General features: G+C 30.9%; 1 protein-coding gene across 1 annotated transcript; it reads left to right on the top strand.

The window, feature by feature from the left end:
* The first annotated feature begins 10761 nt into the window (after window positions 1-10761).
* Window positions 10762-15673, top strand: LOC112032783 (probable indole-3-pyruvate monooxygenase YUCCA10). The gene is made up of 4 exons (XM_024065537.1): window positions 10762-11370; window positions 12650-12883; window positions 13423-13545; window positions 15467-15673. The coding sequence occupies exons 1-4, from the start codon at window positions 10762-10764 to the stop codon at window positions 15671-15673; spliced, it is 1173 nt and encodes a 390-aa protein (XP_023921305.1).
* Window positions 15674-16241: the final 568 nt, after the last annotated feature.

Raw genomic sequence — 16241 nt, 5'->3', positions numbered from 1 at the left:
CTTTATGTGTCTCAAGTAGATTTGGGTACAAGAAATAATAATAACGCACACTGTTTTTGTTTTTCTTTCTTTTCAATTCCGGATAAAAAATTTTCTAAAATAAAACTTTTTTAGTATATACATTAATCATCATTTTTTTAAAATTTTTTTTATGAAACTTAAAAAAATTGTTAAAAAAGTTAGTCACTTTTTATTAGTAAAACTCACACTTAAAAAGTCAGGTTAATTTATGGCCTAAGAGCATATATTAACCTTTAGAAACTAAAATAGTTTAGGAAAATTATTTATGAAAAATTAAAAAAAATTATCAAATTAATTAGTTATTTTTTCATAAAAAGTTTCTTAAAATAATTTATTAATATATATCCTTAGAGCATAGGATAGGAAAACTCTTAGAAACTAAATGCCTTAAAGATATATATCTAAATTTTTTTTTAGAAATTAAAAGCTATCAGTTCAAGTTTTTTAAGCACTAAAACATCACCTTAAATACTTAAAAGACCAAAAGTATTTATTGCTGGGTTGGTTTACCCTCCCTTTGCAACATCTATTAAAGAATCATTTAAAAAAAATTTAATACCACTCTTATGGAAGACATAAAAAACTTTCAAAAAATCAAGAATAAATTTATTTTTTTATAAAAAATTTCTAAAAATAGTTTGTAAACTAATATTCTTAAAGTATCCATTAATATTTTCTTTATTAAGGTTATCATTTTAAAGGCTACACCATGGACTAAATTTTTAAGGATTAATATTTCATAGTATATCCTAACCTAATTTTTATATTAAAAAAACTATTATTGAGTGGAATTTTTTTATTGGTATTCATAAAAATTGATAACAAGTTTGAATTTTTATTATTATTAGTGTATAATAAAAATAATACCAAGAATAAATTTAATTAAAAGTGATTTGTTCCAATTAGGGGTGTTCGCAGTGTGGTGCGGTTTTGAGCTATTTTTAGCACCGCATTTTGCTGTAGATTTAGCTAAAATTATAACTATACCGCACTTTATTTTTGTGATCACATGTGCGGTGTGGTGTGGTGCGGTTTAGAGTTTAGCCAAAACCATAACTGCACCGCACCTCATTTTTGCGCTCAAATGTGCGATATGTATAAGATGTGGTTTGAAGTCAATATATTTTTTAAATTTTGGATTTTTCCTACTCAATCCAAAACTAATTTTTCTCTTTTTTTGGGGCCAAGTTTTAAATTATTGAGCCAGTTTTTCTTTATTTTGGATTAGGTTTTCTAGTTAACACTTGCTAGGATTATTAAACTTTTTTTTTAACTAGGGTTGCTAGACTGTTAATAATATATTTAATATTAAAATAAATAAATATATTAATATATAAAGAGAGTGCAGTGCGGTTTGTACGGTTTTTTTATTATAAAATCGTGGTACGGTGCGGTGCGATTATGCCATTTTATAGGTAATTTTAGTATAATTTTTGTGATTTGTGCGGTTTGGTGAACACTCTTAAACTTTCAATCATGTTTACTAATTTAAATGGTGGAAAATGTTTTTTTTTTAGTTTTGTTCTAAAAATTAATGCTTTAGGAAAAAAAAAATCTATATTCACTTTAATTATTTATTTTGGTGCTTTTCAGTGTAGCAGAGAGGGAGTGTCAGTTACAAAACAGAGTGTGGGGTCATAACTCTCACATCTTCACAAGTGTTGAAGTGACAGAGGAACTAGAAAACATAAAAGTTTGAACAAGTTTGATCGTGACCGTAAATTACGTAGAACTGTGGGCCATAATGGCAATTTGGACGGTTCTGATGGAGGGGTCCTCAGATAGATCGCGAATCAAGGCCCCGTTCAGTGTAGCAGAGAGGGAGTGTCAGTTACAAAACAGAGTGTGGGGTCATAACTCTCACATCTTCACAAGTGTTGAAGTGACAGAGGAACTAGAAAACATAAAAGTTTGAACAAGTTTGATCGTGACCGTAAATTACGTAGAACTGTGGACCATAATGGCAATTTGGACGGTTCTGATGGAGGGGTCCTCAGATAGATCGCGAATCAAGGCCCCGAGATCGAGATCAGACGTGAAGTTGACTGGCTTCGATTTTTTTTGATTTTGATTGATTGGTTGGGGTTCTTTTGTTTGATATGAAAGGGAGAGGGAGTGATTGCGTACGGAGAGTAATGCAGTGTAGCTTACGGTGTAGACGGTAACGTGACGTGTTGGGTCAAATAGTCAATCAATCACACGGTTCACAGTGTTTTTGATCATTTATTACTGTCCGTTTTGTCTGACGGTGGGTGGGCAAAAGAAAGTCACGCGCGTCATTATGGGCGCGTGTGGGTGTGAAAGATAATAGTAATAATATCGAGGCTACGTTCGCGTGGGAATCGATTTTTGGGTTTTACAAAATTTTTTACCACGACTCCTAGTTCTAGACAAAATCGATAGCAGAAAGCTTACCATTGACTGCAATCCTCGATCACTCATTTATTTTGACTGTCATTTTGTTTCGTCACGCTATGACAAAGATCCAAAATCTCATCGCAAAATCAGAATGTATCCACTAATATATACCAGCATTATCATAGTAATGTTTCTCCAAAAAAAAAAAAAGCATTATCATAGTAATAATTGGATTGTAACGTTTGACTTTTATAAGTGAAGAGATGTGCAGCTTGTAGCTAGTTCAACTTCACCTAATTGATTTTTGTGTTTCGAATAAAAATAATTTTTTTTTTCCATAAGTAAAAATAGTAGAATAACATAGATGTTTTCATGTACTAAATTGAAAACTTAGGATTCTTCCTTAAAAAAAAAAAATCACACTTTAACTCCCCAAACTATGACTCCTTTAAATATAACTCATTTTATATTTGCCCCTTAAACTATAAGAATACACATTTTACCTCCTTAAATTATACCATCTTTTATATTTACCTCATAAACTATAAGAATCCACACTTTACCCCATAAACTATAATTCTTTTTACACTTACTTGCCTAAATTATTACAATTTTTACCCTTATACTTCTAAACTATAAACATACACACTTACTTCTCTAAATTATTGCACGTGATTTGGTGCAAAGTATTACACAAGTTATAATTTAGGTAGGGATGCCAATTCATGTTTGCAGATTAGGTTCATGTTGTATTGTGTCAAGTCTTGAGTATTCAGCTATATAAGTTGACCTGAACCCAACTGTTTAGTAAACGTGTCAAAAATTCTCAACCCAAATACGATTTGTTTATTAAACGGGTTGATCCGACCCAACACGTTTAACTCGTTTAATTAATAAGTCATGCAAAAGTCAATATAAATGGCCTATTTAATAATCTATTTGATTAATAGGTCATACCTTACCTATATAATTTTTATCAATTCTCATATATTTAAAATTAGAATACAATTACAACTATAAATATAGTAATAAACATATAAAAAAAATCATAAATTAAGTAATAATATCAAAATAATTAATAACTTAATAAGCTAAACGGGTCAAATAGGTCAGACGAGTTCGCATGTTAAACACGACTCGGTTAGTAAATGGGTTAGCCATGTAATCCCAAATATGACTCGAACCCATTTAATCTCAATCCACGACTTGTTTATAAACGGATTAATCATGTCGGGTTCACAAGTTGTGTCAATTTTTGTCACTTCTAAGTTTAGGGGGTAAGTGTGCATACTCATAATTTAAAGGGGCAAATGTTATGTAAGTAATAGTTTAAAGGGGTAAAATATGCATTCATATAATTTAGAGGGATTAAAGTGTAATTTTCCCTTTAAATTTTTTTGAAAACTTAGATCCTAAACTAAAGAAACATGTTTTAGTTATACCCAACATTTAATAATGTAGTAAATTCTAGTTAGCTTAACTGGTAAAATTTCTGATTGTTGAATAAAAGACATGTGAATTAATCTCCACATATACCAAAAATCGATTAGTGTCTTGATCTGATAATAAAGAATTATTATTAATAACGGACATCATTGGTTGAAACTATTTTTTTAAAAAAATTTAAAAATGCAAACGCAATCATTTATATATCCAATTTTGCAACTTGTTGGATTGCAAGTCAATAGCTGATAGACTATCCACTCCTCACGATTCAACAAGTTACAATACAATATTTTATAAAAAAGAAAAAAAAAAGCAAGTTACAATATTAGACTTGGGAATTTAGTTTGTCTCTAAATTAAGCAATTAGTCCATATTTCTAAAATGGCTTTTGTTAAATGAATAATGATATATTCTCATCTCTATTACACAAATAGTAATGAATTTAATAGAGTAAAAGTAAAAAAAAAAAAAAAAATAGTACCAAGATTCTATATTGCGCGTGGGTGAGCGCACATCCGGAATTGGGGCCCCACCGTTATCGATTTGCGCGCGGCGGTTACTTTGAAAAAGTGCAACATACAATGAAGAAATGTCAGATTTTTGCCGACACAACCACGTGCGGCGTCTCGCGTGGGCAGCCACCTGCGACCCTGCGATTATTACCTTAGCCAAACCACGCCTGCTCCGTTGTAGTCCAGTACTACCATCAAATGCTAATGTGCGCCTAGAGTGCACCGTTTCATCTTAGTGTTTCACACCGGTAACTAATTAGTGTTAGAGCAGCATCTCTAGCAGACAAGTCAAATTTTGTACTGTTTAGCTAATGAACAGTGATATTTAATTTTGTTTACCCACTTTTCAAATACACTTTTCAACAGACTTTTTATCCCATTCTCTATCTCATTTAAATATTATTTCTTAACTCATTCTTTATTCTTTTTTTAACAACTATATTTTTAAATGAGAAGTGTTACATCCACAATATTTTACACAATACTTTCACAACAAAATTTATGTGGAAAGTTGTTAATATTTCTAATTTGAACTCACCACTGAAATTATTATTTTTCTTGCCAATATTAACTAATAACAATATGTTATTTAAAATTTATTGTGAAATATTGTGAAAATATTGTAGTAGAATTTCTGAATTAGGATTTTTTACTCTTTATATTATTTTTTAATTCTTTCATTTCATTCTCCTCCACACATGTGTCCTTTATCCCCCTTTTTTTTTTTATTTCTTTTTCTCCCCAAGAACCTANTAAATATTATTTCTTAACTCATTCTTTATTCTTTTTTTAACAACTATATTTTTAAATGAGAAGTGTTACATCCACAATATTTTACACAATACTTTCACAACAAAATTTATGTGGAAAGTTGTTAATATTTCTAATTTGAACTCACCACTGAAATTATTATTTTTCTTGCCAATATTAACTAATAACAATATGTTATTTAAAATTTATTGTGAAATATTGTGAAAATATTGTAGTAGAATTTCTGAATTAGGATTTTTTACTCTTTATATTATTTTTTAATTCTTTCATTTCATTCTCCTCCACACATGTGTCCTTTATCCCCCTTTTTTTTTATTTCTTTTTCTCCCCAAGAACCTTCCAGCAACATCATTTCTTCACATCAGAGAGAGAGAGAGAGAGAGAGAGAGAGAGAGAGAGAGAGAGAGAGAGAGAGAGAGAGAGAGAGAGAGAGAGAGAGAGAGAGAGAGATTGGGCCTCCAGCACCGCTCCAGCCGTCGCTCATCGTCCTCCCCATCGATTGGCTTGGGTTAGATCAGCTCGTGTTTTTTTTTTTTTTTTTTTTCATATTTGCTTGTTCTGATTCAACTTTATTTTAAAAATTGGATTTTGTCTTGTGTTTTGTATTTGGATTAATTCTTTTGCTTATGAACATGTCTTTCTTTTTTCTTTTATTTTTCTGATTTCATTTGGTTTGTGAGAAAAAAAGAAGCAACGACAACGGAGAGAATGAGAGAGAAAAAGAAATCTGGAGGAGAGAGAAAGAATTAATATAAAAAGTAGTGGATATAATATTTTATTCAAGAAATTCAATATCTAATGTACGGTAGCCCATCAGACTTGATGGGCTACTGTTCATAAGCCAAAAAAAAAAAAAAAAATTGGGTATGCCTAATTTACTGGAGATGGTTTTTTTGCTCACACTCTCTATTATAGTTAAGATTTTGGGTGTGCCTCTACCGCTGGAGATGCTCTTAAGTTGATAACTCATACGAATGTCTTGTCCCACTTACATGCATAATAAATACCACAAATTGTCTATCTGGTGAGTTATGATTGGTAGATGAGTGTTCTTATATGTACCCATCATCACCCCTTCACCAACCACAACTTGCCCATATGGCGAGTTATGACATTTGTTGTGCCACTTTATGTGGCTCAAGACATATTCAACTCATACTTTTTAACTTGAAAATTATCTCATTCTTCCTCTCACATAGGAGTAGGTTCTAATTACTATAGTGGATTATCTCATTCAATTATCACCAGAGTTATTATTGGATACTCTGAGAGTATGTTTTCTTCCTCTCACATAAAGATGAGTTTCACTTCCTACAAGGGCCGCTTCATGTGAAAGAGAGAAAATATACTTATGGTGTATTCAATAAATTTCTTCATCACCTTCTCGTTTTCTCTTCTCACGTCACTTTTTTTAATTTATTTTTATTACTAGTTTTCCACCACCACACAATATTATCACCTTTCTTCTCAAAAAAAAAAAAAAAAGAAAAAGAAAAAAAGAAGCTAAGGTCAATTTATTATTGATCATATATAGTACGATAACTCAAATTTTAGACTATCACTTTATTATTAATCACATATGTAGTTTGATATCCCAAATTTTGTGAAAACATTTGTCGCTCAAAACTATCTTTTTTATGTTTTTCAATTTTTGGGAACACATTTGGCTTCGTTTGGCATTCATATAATGCCAAATGTCACCAAATTTTATGAAAGGAAATTGATAACATGACCAATATGAAATAAAATAAAATATAAATGGTCAAATTGTAAATGGTAAAATAAAAATAACCACAAATTTAAAGGGTAAAAACCCACAAACCCGACAAAATTGAAATATCTCGACTCCTAAAGTTGGTTTTTCATGAGTTTGTGGGTTAGGTTGCAATTTTATTTAAGTCTCAAGTCAAGTTTGGGTTGAGATTTTTCCAACCTATTTGACCCAATAATATGACTTACCATATATTATTCTTATTTTAATTTTCCTAGCTTAATTCATTTTGGTAGCTTAAGATTTGGTTTTGATGAAATTAGAAATTTGGAATATAATTTAGGCACATATTATGTAAATTGTAATAATGTATTGAAAAATGCTTAAATAATTTATGAAAGTCTAATTTCATACAATGCATGAATGCATCTAAGCATAACCCACTAACCCAACCTAACATGACCCTTGTAGGTTGGGTTAGTTCTACGTATGTCGGTATGTGTTAAGTTATGTTTGAAAATTTTCAACCTGATAAAGGGTTGGGTTGAAAAAACTCTCAAACCCGATCCCATGCATACCTCTAATGGTAACAAGCACTTAAAAATTATTAACTACTTAAGACCATAGGTGAGTTCGGGTTTGGTACAATTATAAAAATATGAGGTTTTCTTTTTTTTTTTTTTTTTTAAAGATGACACATATATATACTTCAATAAGATTAGAGTAAAATTTTTTATATATATATATATATATCACCAGGACACAACTAATGATTTTTCCCCCGACTTCTCCTATTTGTATTTGAGAGTATTTTACATTTATTTTGTGATAGTTAGGATAGGATTTGAGCTTAAGACAACTATTTTATGATGATTGTTTTTATTATCAAGCTAAGATATTGATTGGTTTTGTTATAGGCAAAATTCGAACTTATATCCTTTATTCAACAACAACAAATTTTGACAGTGTTTGAGCTTATAATTGCAACCTATATACAGAGTACACTCCATTTAAAATATTCCCCCCACTTTTCAGATAAACAACTAAATTCATCTTTAGTTCTTTACCCCCAGTCCCACATATTTATTTGGGAAAATTCTCAACAGAAAATGACCGTGTATATTATGCTGTGGCATTTCTATTTTGTGATTTTATTATTATTATTATTTTTGGTTGAGGAAATTATATTTTTCGATAGTAAGCATACGTAAATACACATCAATGGTCTCATAAAAAGTTAAAAACTAATTAATCATAAATGTGAATTTAAAAAAAAAAAAATTTAATAAAGCGACTTTGAGAGAGAGTTTGCCGTTGCCCACTTTAATTACGTTTTCTCGCTGAAAGCAGAGTTGGAAAATTTTGCACTTCAGATGGAGTTTGGTCTGTATAGTGTTACTCCTTTTCATCGTAGTTTCAGATATTTTAAACTTTATAGATGGTAAAGCGTGGGTGTCTATATATATATATATATTTGCCTATTCTAGAGTCAAACTGAATAGATAATACTACACCATATAGCGAAAGTGAAAGGTGAAACAAGGAGAAGATATTCATTTGATTTGGTACAATCATATAATGTAGGATACAAGTTGTATCATGCATGTCAGGAAAAGAAGAATGGAGCATTTGCGGCTAATTAATGTTCCTTTGTCTAATAAAAATAAGTGAACTTGAAGGGAAAAAAAAAGTTGATATAACAAATTAAAAGTTTTTGTCTATGTAAATAATTAATAAGAAAAGCTGATAAGAACGATAAAGATATTGTTTCTATTTTAAAAAATTGCTTCTATGGGCCGGTTATCCAAAAAGTGATGTTGAAATCGTAAGAAGTGAGCTTATGGCCCAATGGCCCAATTCAAGGATGTTCATCTATCTGAGGATGGTTAAATAAAGACACTGTGGGAATAGTACAAGAAGAAGAGGTGGAAATCATGTATAATGGCCCAAGATGTGTCCGAGGATAAAATCCATCTCGGATACAATAATCCAAGGTATATGTAACTATCTTACTATTTAGGACACCCTGCGAGGTTGTATTAGAACTAAAAAATGAATATAGAACAAGGGAGGAGCAGGGAGAGATAACAAATATCTTTCAAAAGCTGTTACCTCCACATTAAATGATTCCCAGCTAACTCTCTGGCCGCATTAATGTGGAGGTGATACCTGCACAGTAATCAAGCAGCCTTATGGCTGCTGATTGAAGGTTCTGGGAGGTGTTGGATGGGACAGGAAGGAGTTTCTAGAAGTTAACTTACACGTGTATGGTGAAAACAAATCAGGGTTGTGATATATAACGAGAGAAAGTGGCCTGAAGAGGGGGGGGGGGGGGGTTGAAAAAAGAAAGAAAAGGAGAAAAGAAAGACAAAAATACTAAAACCATAAGAGGCCGAGGATAATATTTTCCTAGTTGGTCGATATTGAACCTTCTTGACTCATTTACTATGATGTTTTTCCCTGCGTAATAGAACTAGTTCTTACACCTACGCTCTATAAATTTATTATTTGGGCTTGTTGGGTTAGAAACCCATCTCTATTTTAGGCTTGATCCAAATTGAGTCCCTACAGCTTCAATTTGGTATAATCTCTTAGCAAGTAAACGTGATGGTTACTTGGCACAACTTTCTCTTTTAAATCAAACTTTTATTAAGATTTATGATATAATATGATATGAATAGTTTAATCAAGATAACAACACACCTACCCTATCCTATAGAGTGTAGATACCAGAGAAGGGAGGAGCGGCATGGCCCCTGGATTTAAAAAAAAAAAAAATCCCCTCCTCCCTCTTGCAATTTCTACATTGTATTATATATATATATATATATTATTGGTCCTCTTGGAAAAAAACTATGTCTTCACCCTTAACCATAGAATTGATATGACAAAGATTAACAAAAAAAAAAAAGAAAAAAAAAAGAATGCTAGAACAAATAGAATGTTGTATTAGATACACCCAATTATCCAAGTTTAACCTGTTAGTGACTGTTACATAATATAACTATAACTAATACGGTTGAGTAATTAGTTTCACCTAATAACGAATATGCAAGTATATACATCGCAATATTGCAAATAACCTAGATTAATCCAGATTGATTCTACCGTCAAATATGCTAGATTTATGATTCATGTTATTGCGAGGAGCAGGTATCGTTTGTTATGTATACCAAACTTGCAAAGTAACAACTAACAACCAAAATGACTGAATATCCTGGGAAGTAGGATCAATTCAAAACCTTCAAAGAGTCAAATTACGATACCAGTTAATAAACTCATAATTATGAGGTGTTTGACAGATTAAATATTTGAGTTAGTTGTTTATTTATGAAAAAGTGAATGCATTAAGTTTAGAAATCAAAATGAAGAAATAAGAACAATTCTGTTTTTAACAGAATTGTGAGAAACGCAAAATTATGACCTGTTAATCTCTTATTCTATCTGTAACTCTCTCTCTCTCTCTCTCTCTCTCTCTCTCTGTCTTTCTATTTTGGAATAATATTTTTAACTATCTCGATTGTGTAATCTGTTAAATACCTAGCTATATAAGAAGTACGATTTTATTAACTGGTACCATGATTAGAAGGTTTTTGTTGCACTCATTTGTTTCTAGCTCAAGAGCCCACTGTTTTCTTTTTCCATGAACAAAGCTTATATCTCACTACAAAAAAAATGAGTTAAGTACATAATAAAATCGTACTTAACGAGAGAGCCAATAAATTACATCAGAGTTGTTGCGTAGTTTGCATGTAGTCTCTGGGGTAGCATACATGCAGGGATAAACATCATGATGTACAGTTATGGAAATCAAAATCGAAGAGAATCAGATACATGAAAGAATATCCATCGCTACACTTTGGAAGTACTTAGAAAATTAAAGCAAAGATAAAAATCATATATATTTGACCTTAGTGATCCAATTGTGAATTTGTGATTTCCATGGAAACAAGAGTATTGATCGTAGGAGCTGGGCCTTCTGGTCTTGCAACTTCAGCTTGCTTAACTCGCCACTCGATCCCGCATTTGATACTTGAAAGAGAAGATTGTTATGCTTCTCTTTGGAAGAAAAGAACCTATGATCGATTAGGTCTCCATTTAGCAAAAGAATTTTGTTTCTTGCCACATAAGCCTCTCCCTCCTGATGCCCCTACCTATATGCCCAAAGATTTTTTTCTTAAATATATAGACGATTATGTCTCACAATTTAATATAAAGCCTCTTTACCATCGCACTGTTGAATCGGCATCATTGGTTGAAGCTGGAAAGAAATGGAGAATTGAAGCTAAGAACACATTAGAAGGAAATGTGGAAGTTTACCATGCTGAGTTCTTAGTGGTTGCTAGTGGTGAGAATAATGAGGGTTATATTCCTGATATTAAAGGGTTGTCATGTTTTCCAGGAGAGATTCTCCATTCCAACCATTACAAATCGGGTTCAAGATATAAATCTAAGGATGTCTTGGTAATTGGATGTGGTAATTCTGGAATGGAGATTGCCTATGACCTTGAAGATCATGGAGCTCGCACTTCAATTGTCATTAGAAGTCCGGTAACATTCTCTCTTCTTATTGTGTGCGCATTAATTTGCATGCATGTTCTTTCTCTTTCTCTCCAACCCAATATCTTATAATAATAACAAGGGAAAAGTTAATGGATATTGTGTTCCACTTTATATTGCATTAATCACAACTTACTATATATTTGTTTAACTTTTCTTATAAAATAACCAAAATTTAAAATGAAAATAATAATAATAATAATAATAATAATAATAATAATAATAATAATAAACACATGACTCTTTTTTAAAAATAGAAAAGTTTATAAATTATTGATGGAACACAAAAAATGATACAGAAAATTTGTATTTGTATAAGAGCTTATAATATATTTAATGTATTTCATAAAAATAGAAAAGTTTATAAATAATTAATGCACTTCATTTTTCCTTTAATTACTCTAGACCTCTAATTGCTCTTTTTTTGTTATGAGACCTCTGATTACTCTTAAACCATAATAGCTCATTGAACCAAATAATATTTAGGAGCCATCTTAGAAATATAGAGTAATACTACCTCCACAAACTATTTTACAATATTTTTACAAATTTTTGGTGTGGCCAACTTCTTAGTTTTTACTAGTTTTATCTAGACTCACCACTAACATTATTTTTTCATTTATCAATAACCACTCACAACTAGCAGTTTGTAAAATTTGTTATAAAAAAGTTTGTATCTCTAGCATTTTCCAAAAATATATAAGTAAATATTTTTAATAAAACATTCTTTATTTATTTTTAATTTTTTGAAGAAAATTAGAGATATGGACATTTTTTTTTCTTTTTAGAAAAAATTATAAATGTGAATTTCATGGTTAAAAGTTAAGAATCCTTTAATTTTTATTAAGTATACACACACACATACTAGAACCTAATAAATGAATAACAATAATAAAATAATCCATTATTTCTTTTTACAACTCTTGCACATGAAATTCATTTCATTCGATCCCGTTGACATCATAAAAATCTAATATATATATATATATATATAATTTTAAAAAATGTTTGATTCCAAATATGTTTGGAGTCATATTTTTTGGTCTATTATGTGGTAATTTATAAGACTATTTATGAGTATTATTTAAAAAATCTACATGACTTATTAAAAAAAGCGTGTGACTAAAATAGTAAAATTATATATGAATAATCTCTTTAATTGTCAGATCTAGGTTGGAGCAATATAGTACCAAACATTTTTGAAGCCATACCTCTTCCTTTATAACATTGTAATAGTTAAATCACTATATACTAATGTGTTTGATTGTAGTTTCATGTGCTGACCAAAGAATTGGTGCATCGAGGAATGTCTTTGTTGAATTATCTCCCAACTTACATGGTGGATACTCTAATCACAATGCTTGCAAGACTCGAATATGGTGATCTGACTAAGTTTGGGATTTATAGACCACCGAGAGGTCCATTTGCTTATAAAAATGTATCTGGACGATCTCCAGTTATCGATGTTGGAACCATAGGAAAGATTCAAAATGAAGAGATAAAGGTAATTTCTCATGATCATAATTAAAGCTATGTTTTTAATTAAGGCAAAACACGTTTTTTGTTCCTATATATATTTTGGCAATATTTTTCATATCTTTTATTTTTGTCTTTATATTATTAAATTTGCTATCATTTTGATCTTGAGTCTTGACCCTTATGAACAATTCATACGTAGCTAATGAATTGCACTACTAGTTTAAAAAATAACATTTTCTGAAATTGAGAAGTTGTTTGGGACCAAAATAATAGTCACTTTAAAATTATGAAGACTAAAATAAAAATTGTGAAAACTTAAACAACCAAGTTAAAAATTAAGTGATTCTAAAAAATAAAAAGTCAAAATTTAAGAATCAGAAATGTGGTTTTGCCTGACTCCTTTTTAATATTTGAGGAACATGTTCACAAGCAAAATAAATAAGTGAAATTTATTGCTACTATTTTTATTTAATCAAGAAATTAAGTGCCCGAGTTTTCTCCACATTGCAACACATATTTCACATGATATCTAATATGAAAGTTTCCTTTCTTGCTTTACTGCAGGTTGTCCCGGAGATTTTGAACATTGAAAAGAATAATGTGAAGTTCAAAAATGGCACCGAAAAGAATTTCGATGCCATTGTTTTGGCCACCGGCTATAAAAGCGCAGCTAATAAGTGGCTAAAGGTTTTCTTTTTTACCATCATCATCATCATCATCATCATCATCATTATTATTATTTTATATTCTCTGTCCCATTGTCATTTGTCAATCCTCTATATTCCATTTTAGAAAGTCTTAAAATTATCTTCGAAAAGTTAATAAATAAATTAGGGAACGTTGTACTATTTATGTAAAAATCAATGAGTAATGGTGTGTGTTTTTATTATTATTAGCGTAATCGTGTGTTTGGATGGTAGATTTGGGAATATAAATTTGGATTTGAGAAACTAAAATCTAAATACCTGGTTTGGATAGTTTATAAAATGCCAAAATTTTTGAATTTGACAAATCCACCTAGTTGAAATAACTTCTAAAGCTATAAAATTTTAGAAATCTATACATCATGCTCAAATTTATGAACTTGGAATTAAAGCATTTTAAATCCATCACTTTAAAATTCAAATTCAAATACAAGTTCAAGTATCCAAACACAACCTAAATAATTTTCTTTTAGAAAGTTGGATTTTTTAGGCGAAATTATACTATTAGTCCCTGAAATTTATCCTGTGTGCGCAATTGGTCCCTTAAGTTTGAAGCGAACACAATTAGTCCTTTAAGTTTTAAAACTGAGTTATATTGGTCCTTTTATTAACTGTTGTTAACGGTGTTATTTATGTGGTTAACGGAACGATTACTTGACATTTTTTTTTAATAATGTAACATGTTTTTAATTAAAAAATTAAAAACTAAATTTAGATGTGAGGAAAAAAAAAAAATCACCGGTACCAAATTAAAAAATTTAACCGGTGATCTTTCACTCCCCCCACCCCCACCAAACCCATTGCCCACACCCACAACAGCCACACCACCACCACCACCCAACCACCAAAATCAAAAACGAAAACAAACACTATAAACCCGGCAAACCCACAGTCACCACCAGCCACTAGCCACCATCACCCACTCACCTGCCACCACCGTAAACCCCAACCCAAGATCAAACCACCACTAACCACCACCGGTACAAAACAACCACCAAATCACAAAACCCAGCCATCAAACAACCAATCACAAAACAACCACTAAAACCCAGCCACCAAAGACCACCATGGGCAAGAGGCCGACTAGGCAAATAATTCAAACCAATGAACCCGCTAAATTGGATATCTTTTACAAAAGGTTCTAGTGATTCATATCTACTTGGTTTTCCTACATATTTAGTTGATGCATGTTGGAGTATCTGAGAGTGCCCAAATATCAATGGCCTCTTTTCCAAGTTTAGTTATCATCTTTTTCTTCTCAATCTTGACAATTTGACAATTTGCAATTCATTTTGGTTCCTTTGCACTTGTTGTGTATAGCACTTTATCATGTATTGATGATGGTAATCCTTGATTTTGAACATTGATTTGATTTGAGAGAAGAAAATGAGAAAGAAGAGAGAGAAAAGAGAGTCCAGAGAAAGAAGAACAGAGAGAATAGTGAGAGAGAGAGTAAAGCTTTTTTTTTTTTGGTAAAAGAGAAAAGATATTTTAACCCTCTCGTTGTGGGTTTTTACAGCAGGCAGAAAATAAATTTTTTAATTTGGTAATGGTGATTTTTTTTTTCTATGTAAATTTAGTTTCTAATTTTTTAATGAAAAACATGCCACATCATTAAAAAAAAAAAGTTAAGACATTGTTCCGTTAGCCACATAAGTAATACAGTTAACAATCGTAAGTAAAAGGACCGACACAACTCAGTTTTAAAACTTAAGGGGCTAATTGTGCTCGCTTCAAACTTGAGAGACCAATTGCGCACACAAGGTAAACTTCAAGGACCAATAGTGTAGTTTCAAATAGATCTAACAAAATTAAAATGGGAACCAAGGGAACCAAGGGCACTTAGTAATGTGTTATAAAAGGGCATTTGGTCTTGTAGTAATACGTAATGTTATCTTTTGTAGGACTATAAGTATGCTCTTAATGGTGATGGAATGCCAAAGAATAGAGTGCCAGAACATTGGAGGGGAGAGAAGGGTTTATATTGTGCTGGATTGTCAAGGAGAGGACTCTTTGGAGTATCAATGGATGCCGAGGCCATTGCCAATGACATCAACAAGGTCATAACTAACAAAAAAGAAGAGTTCAATTCATCCCAAGGATACAACTAATGATTTTTTTTCCTGACTTCTCCTATTTCTATTTGAGAGTACTTTACATTTATTTTGTAATAATGATAATAAGATTTGAACGTACAGCGTTTATTTTATGATGATTTTTTTTTATTAAGTTAAGACATTGATTGAATTTGTTTTAATAGCGGAATTCGAGTTTATATCCTTTATTTAGCAAAACAAATTTTAATAGACTTATAAATAAATAAAAACAAATTTTAACAGTATTTGAGCTTATTGCAATGCACATACAGAGAGTACACTCCATTAAAATATTAGAGTAAAGTTCTTATCTTATGAAAGACTTGTTCGATAAACAACTAAATTCATCTTTAGTTCTTTACGATGAAAATAAAATTTGTGATAATTCTTCAATATGAAGTAATTCCCATCTTATGAAAGACTTGTCCGATAAACAACTAAATTCATCTTTAGTTCTTTATTATGAAAATACAATATGTGATAATTCTTCAATATGAAGTAAGACTCAAAGAACAATATCAATACGAGAGAGAGAGAGAGAGAGAGAGAGAGAGAGAGAAGGATTTTGATTAATCTTTGTTTA

Source organism: Quercus suber, unplaced genomic scaffold, assembly GCF_002906115.3.
Source record: "Quercus suber isolate HL8 unplaced genomic scaffold, Cork oak 2.0 scaffold_652, whole genome shotgun sequence".
NCBI lineage: Eukaryota > Viridiplantae > Streptophyta > Magnoliopsida > Fagales > Fagaceae > Quercus > Quercus suber.
Note: the sequence above shows the minus strand (reverse complement) of the source record. Positions and strands in the feature narration are given on the sequence as shown.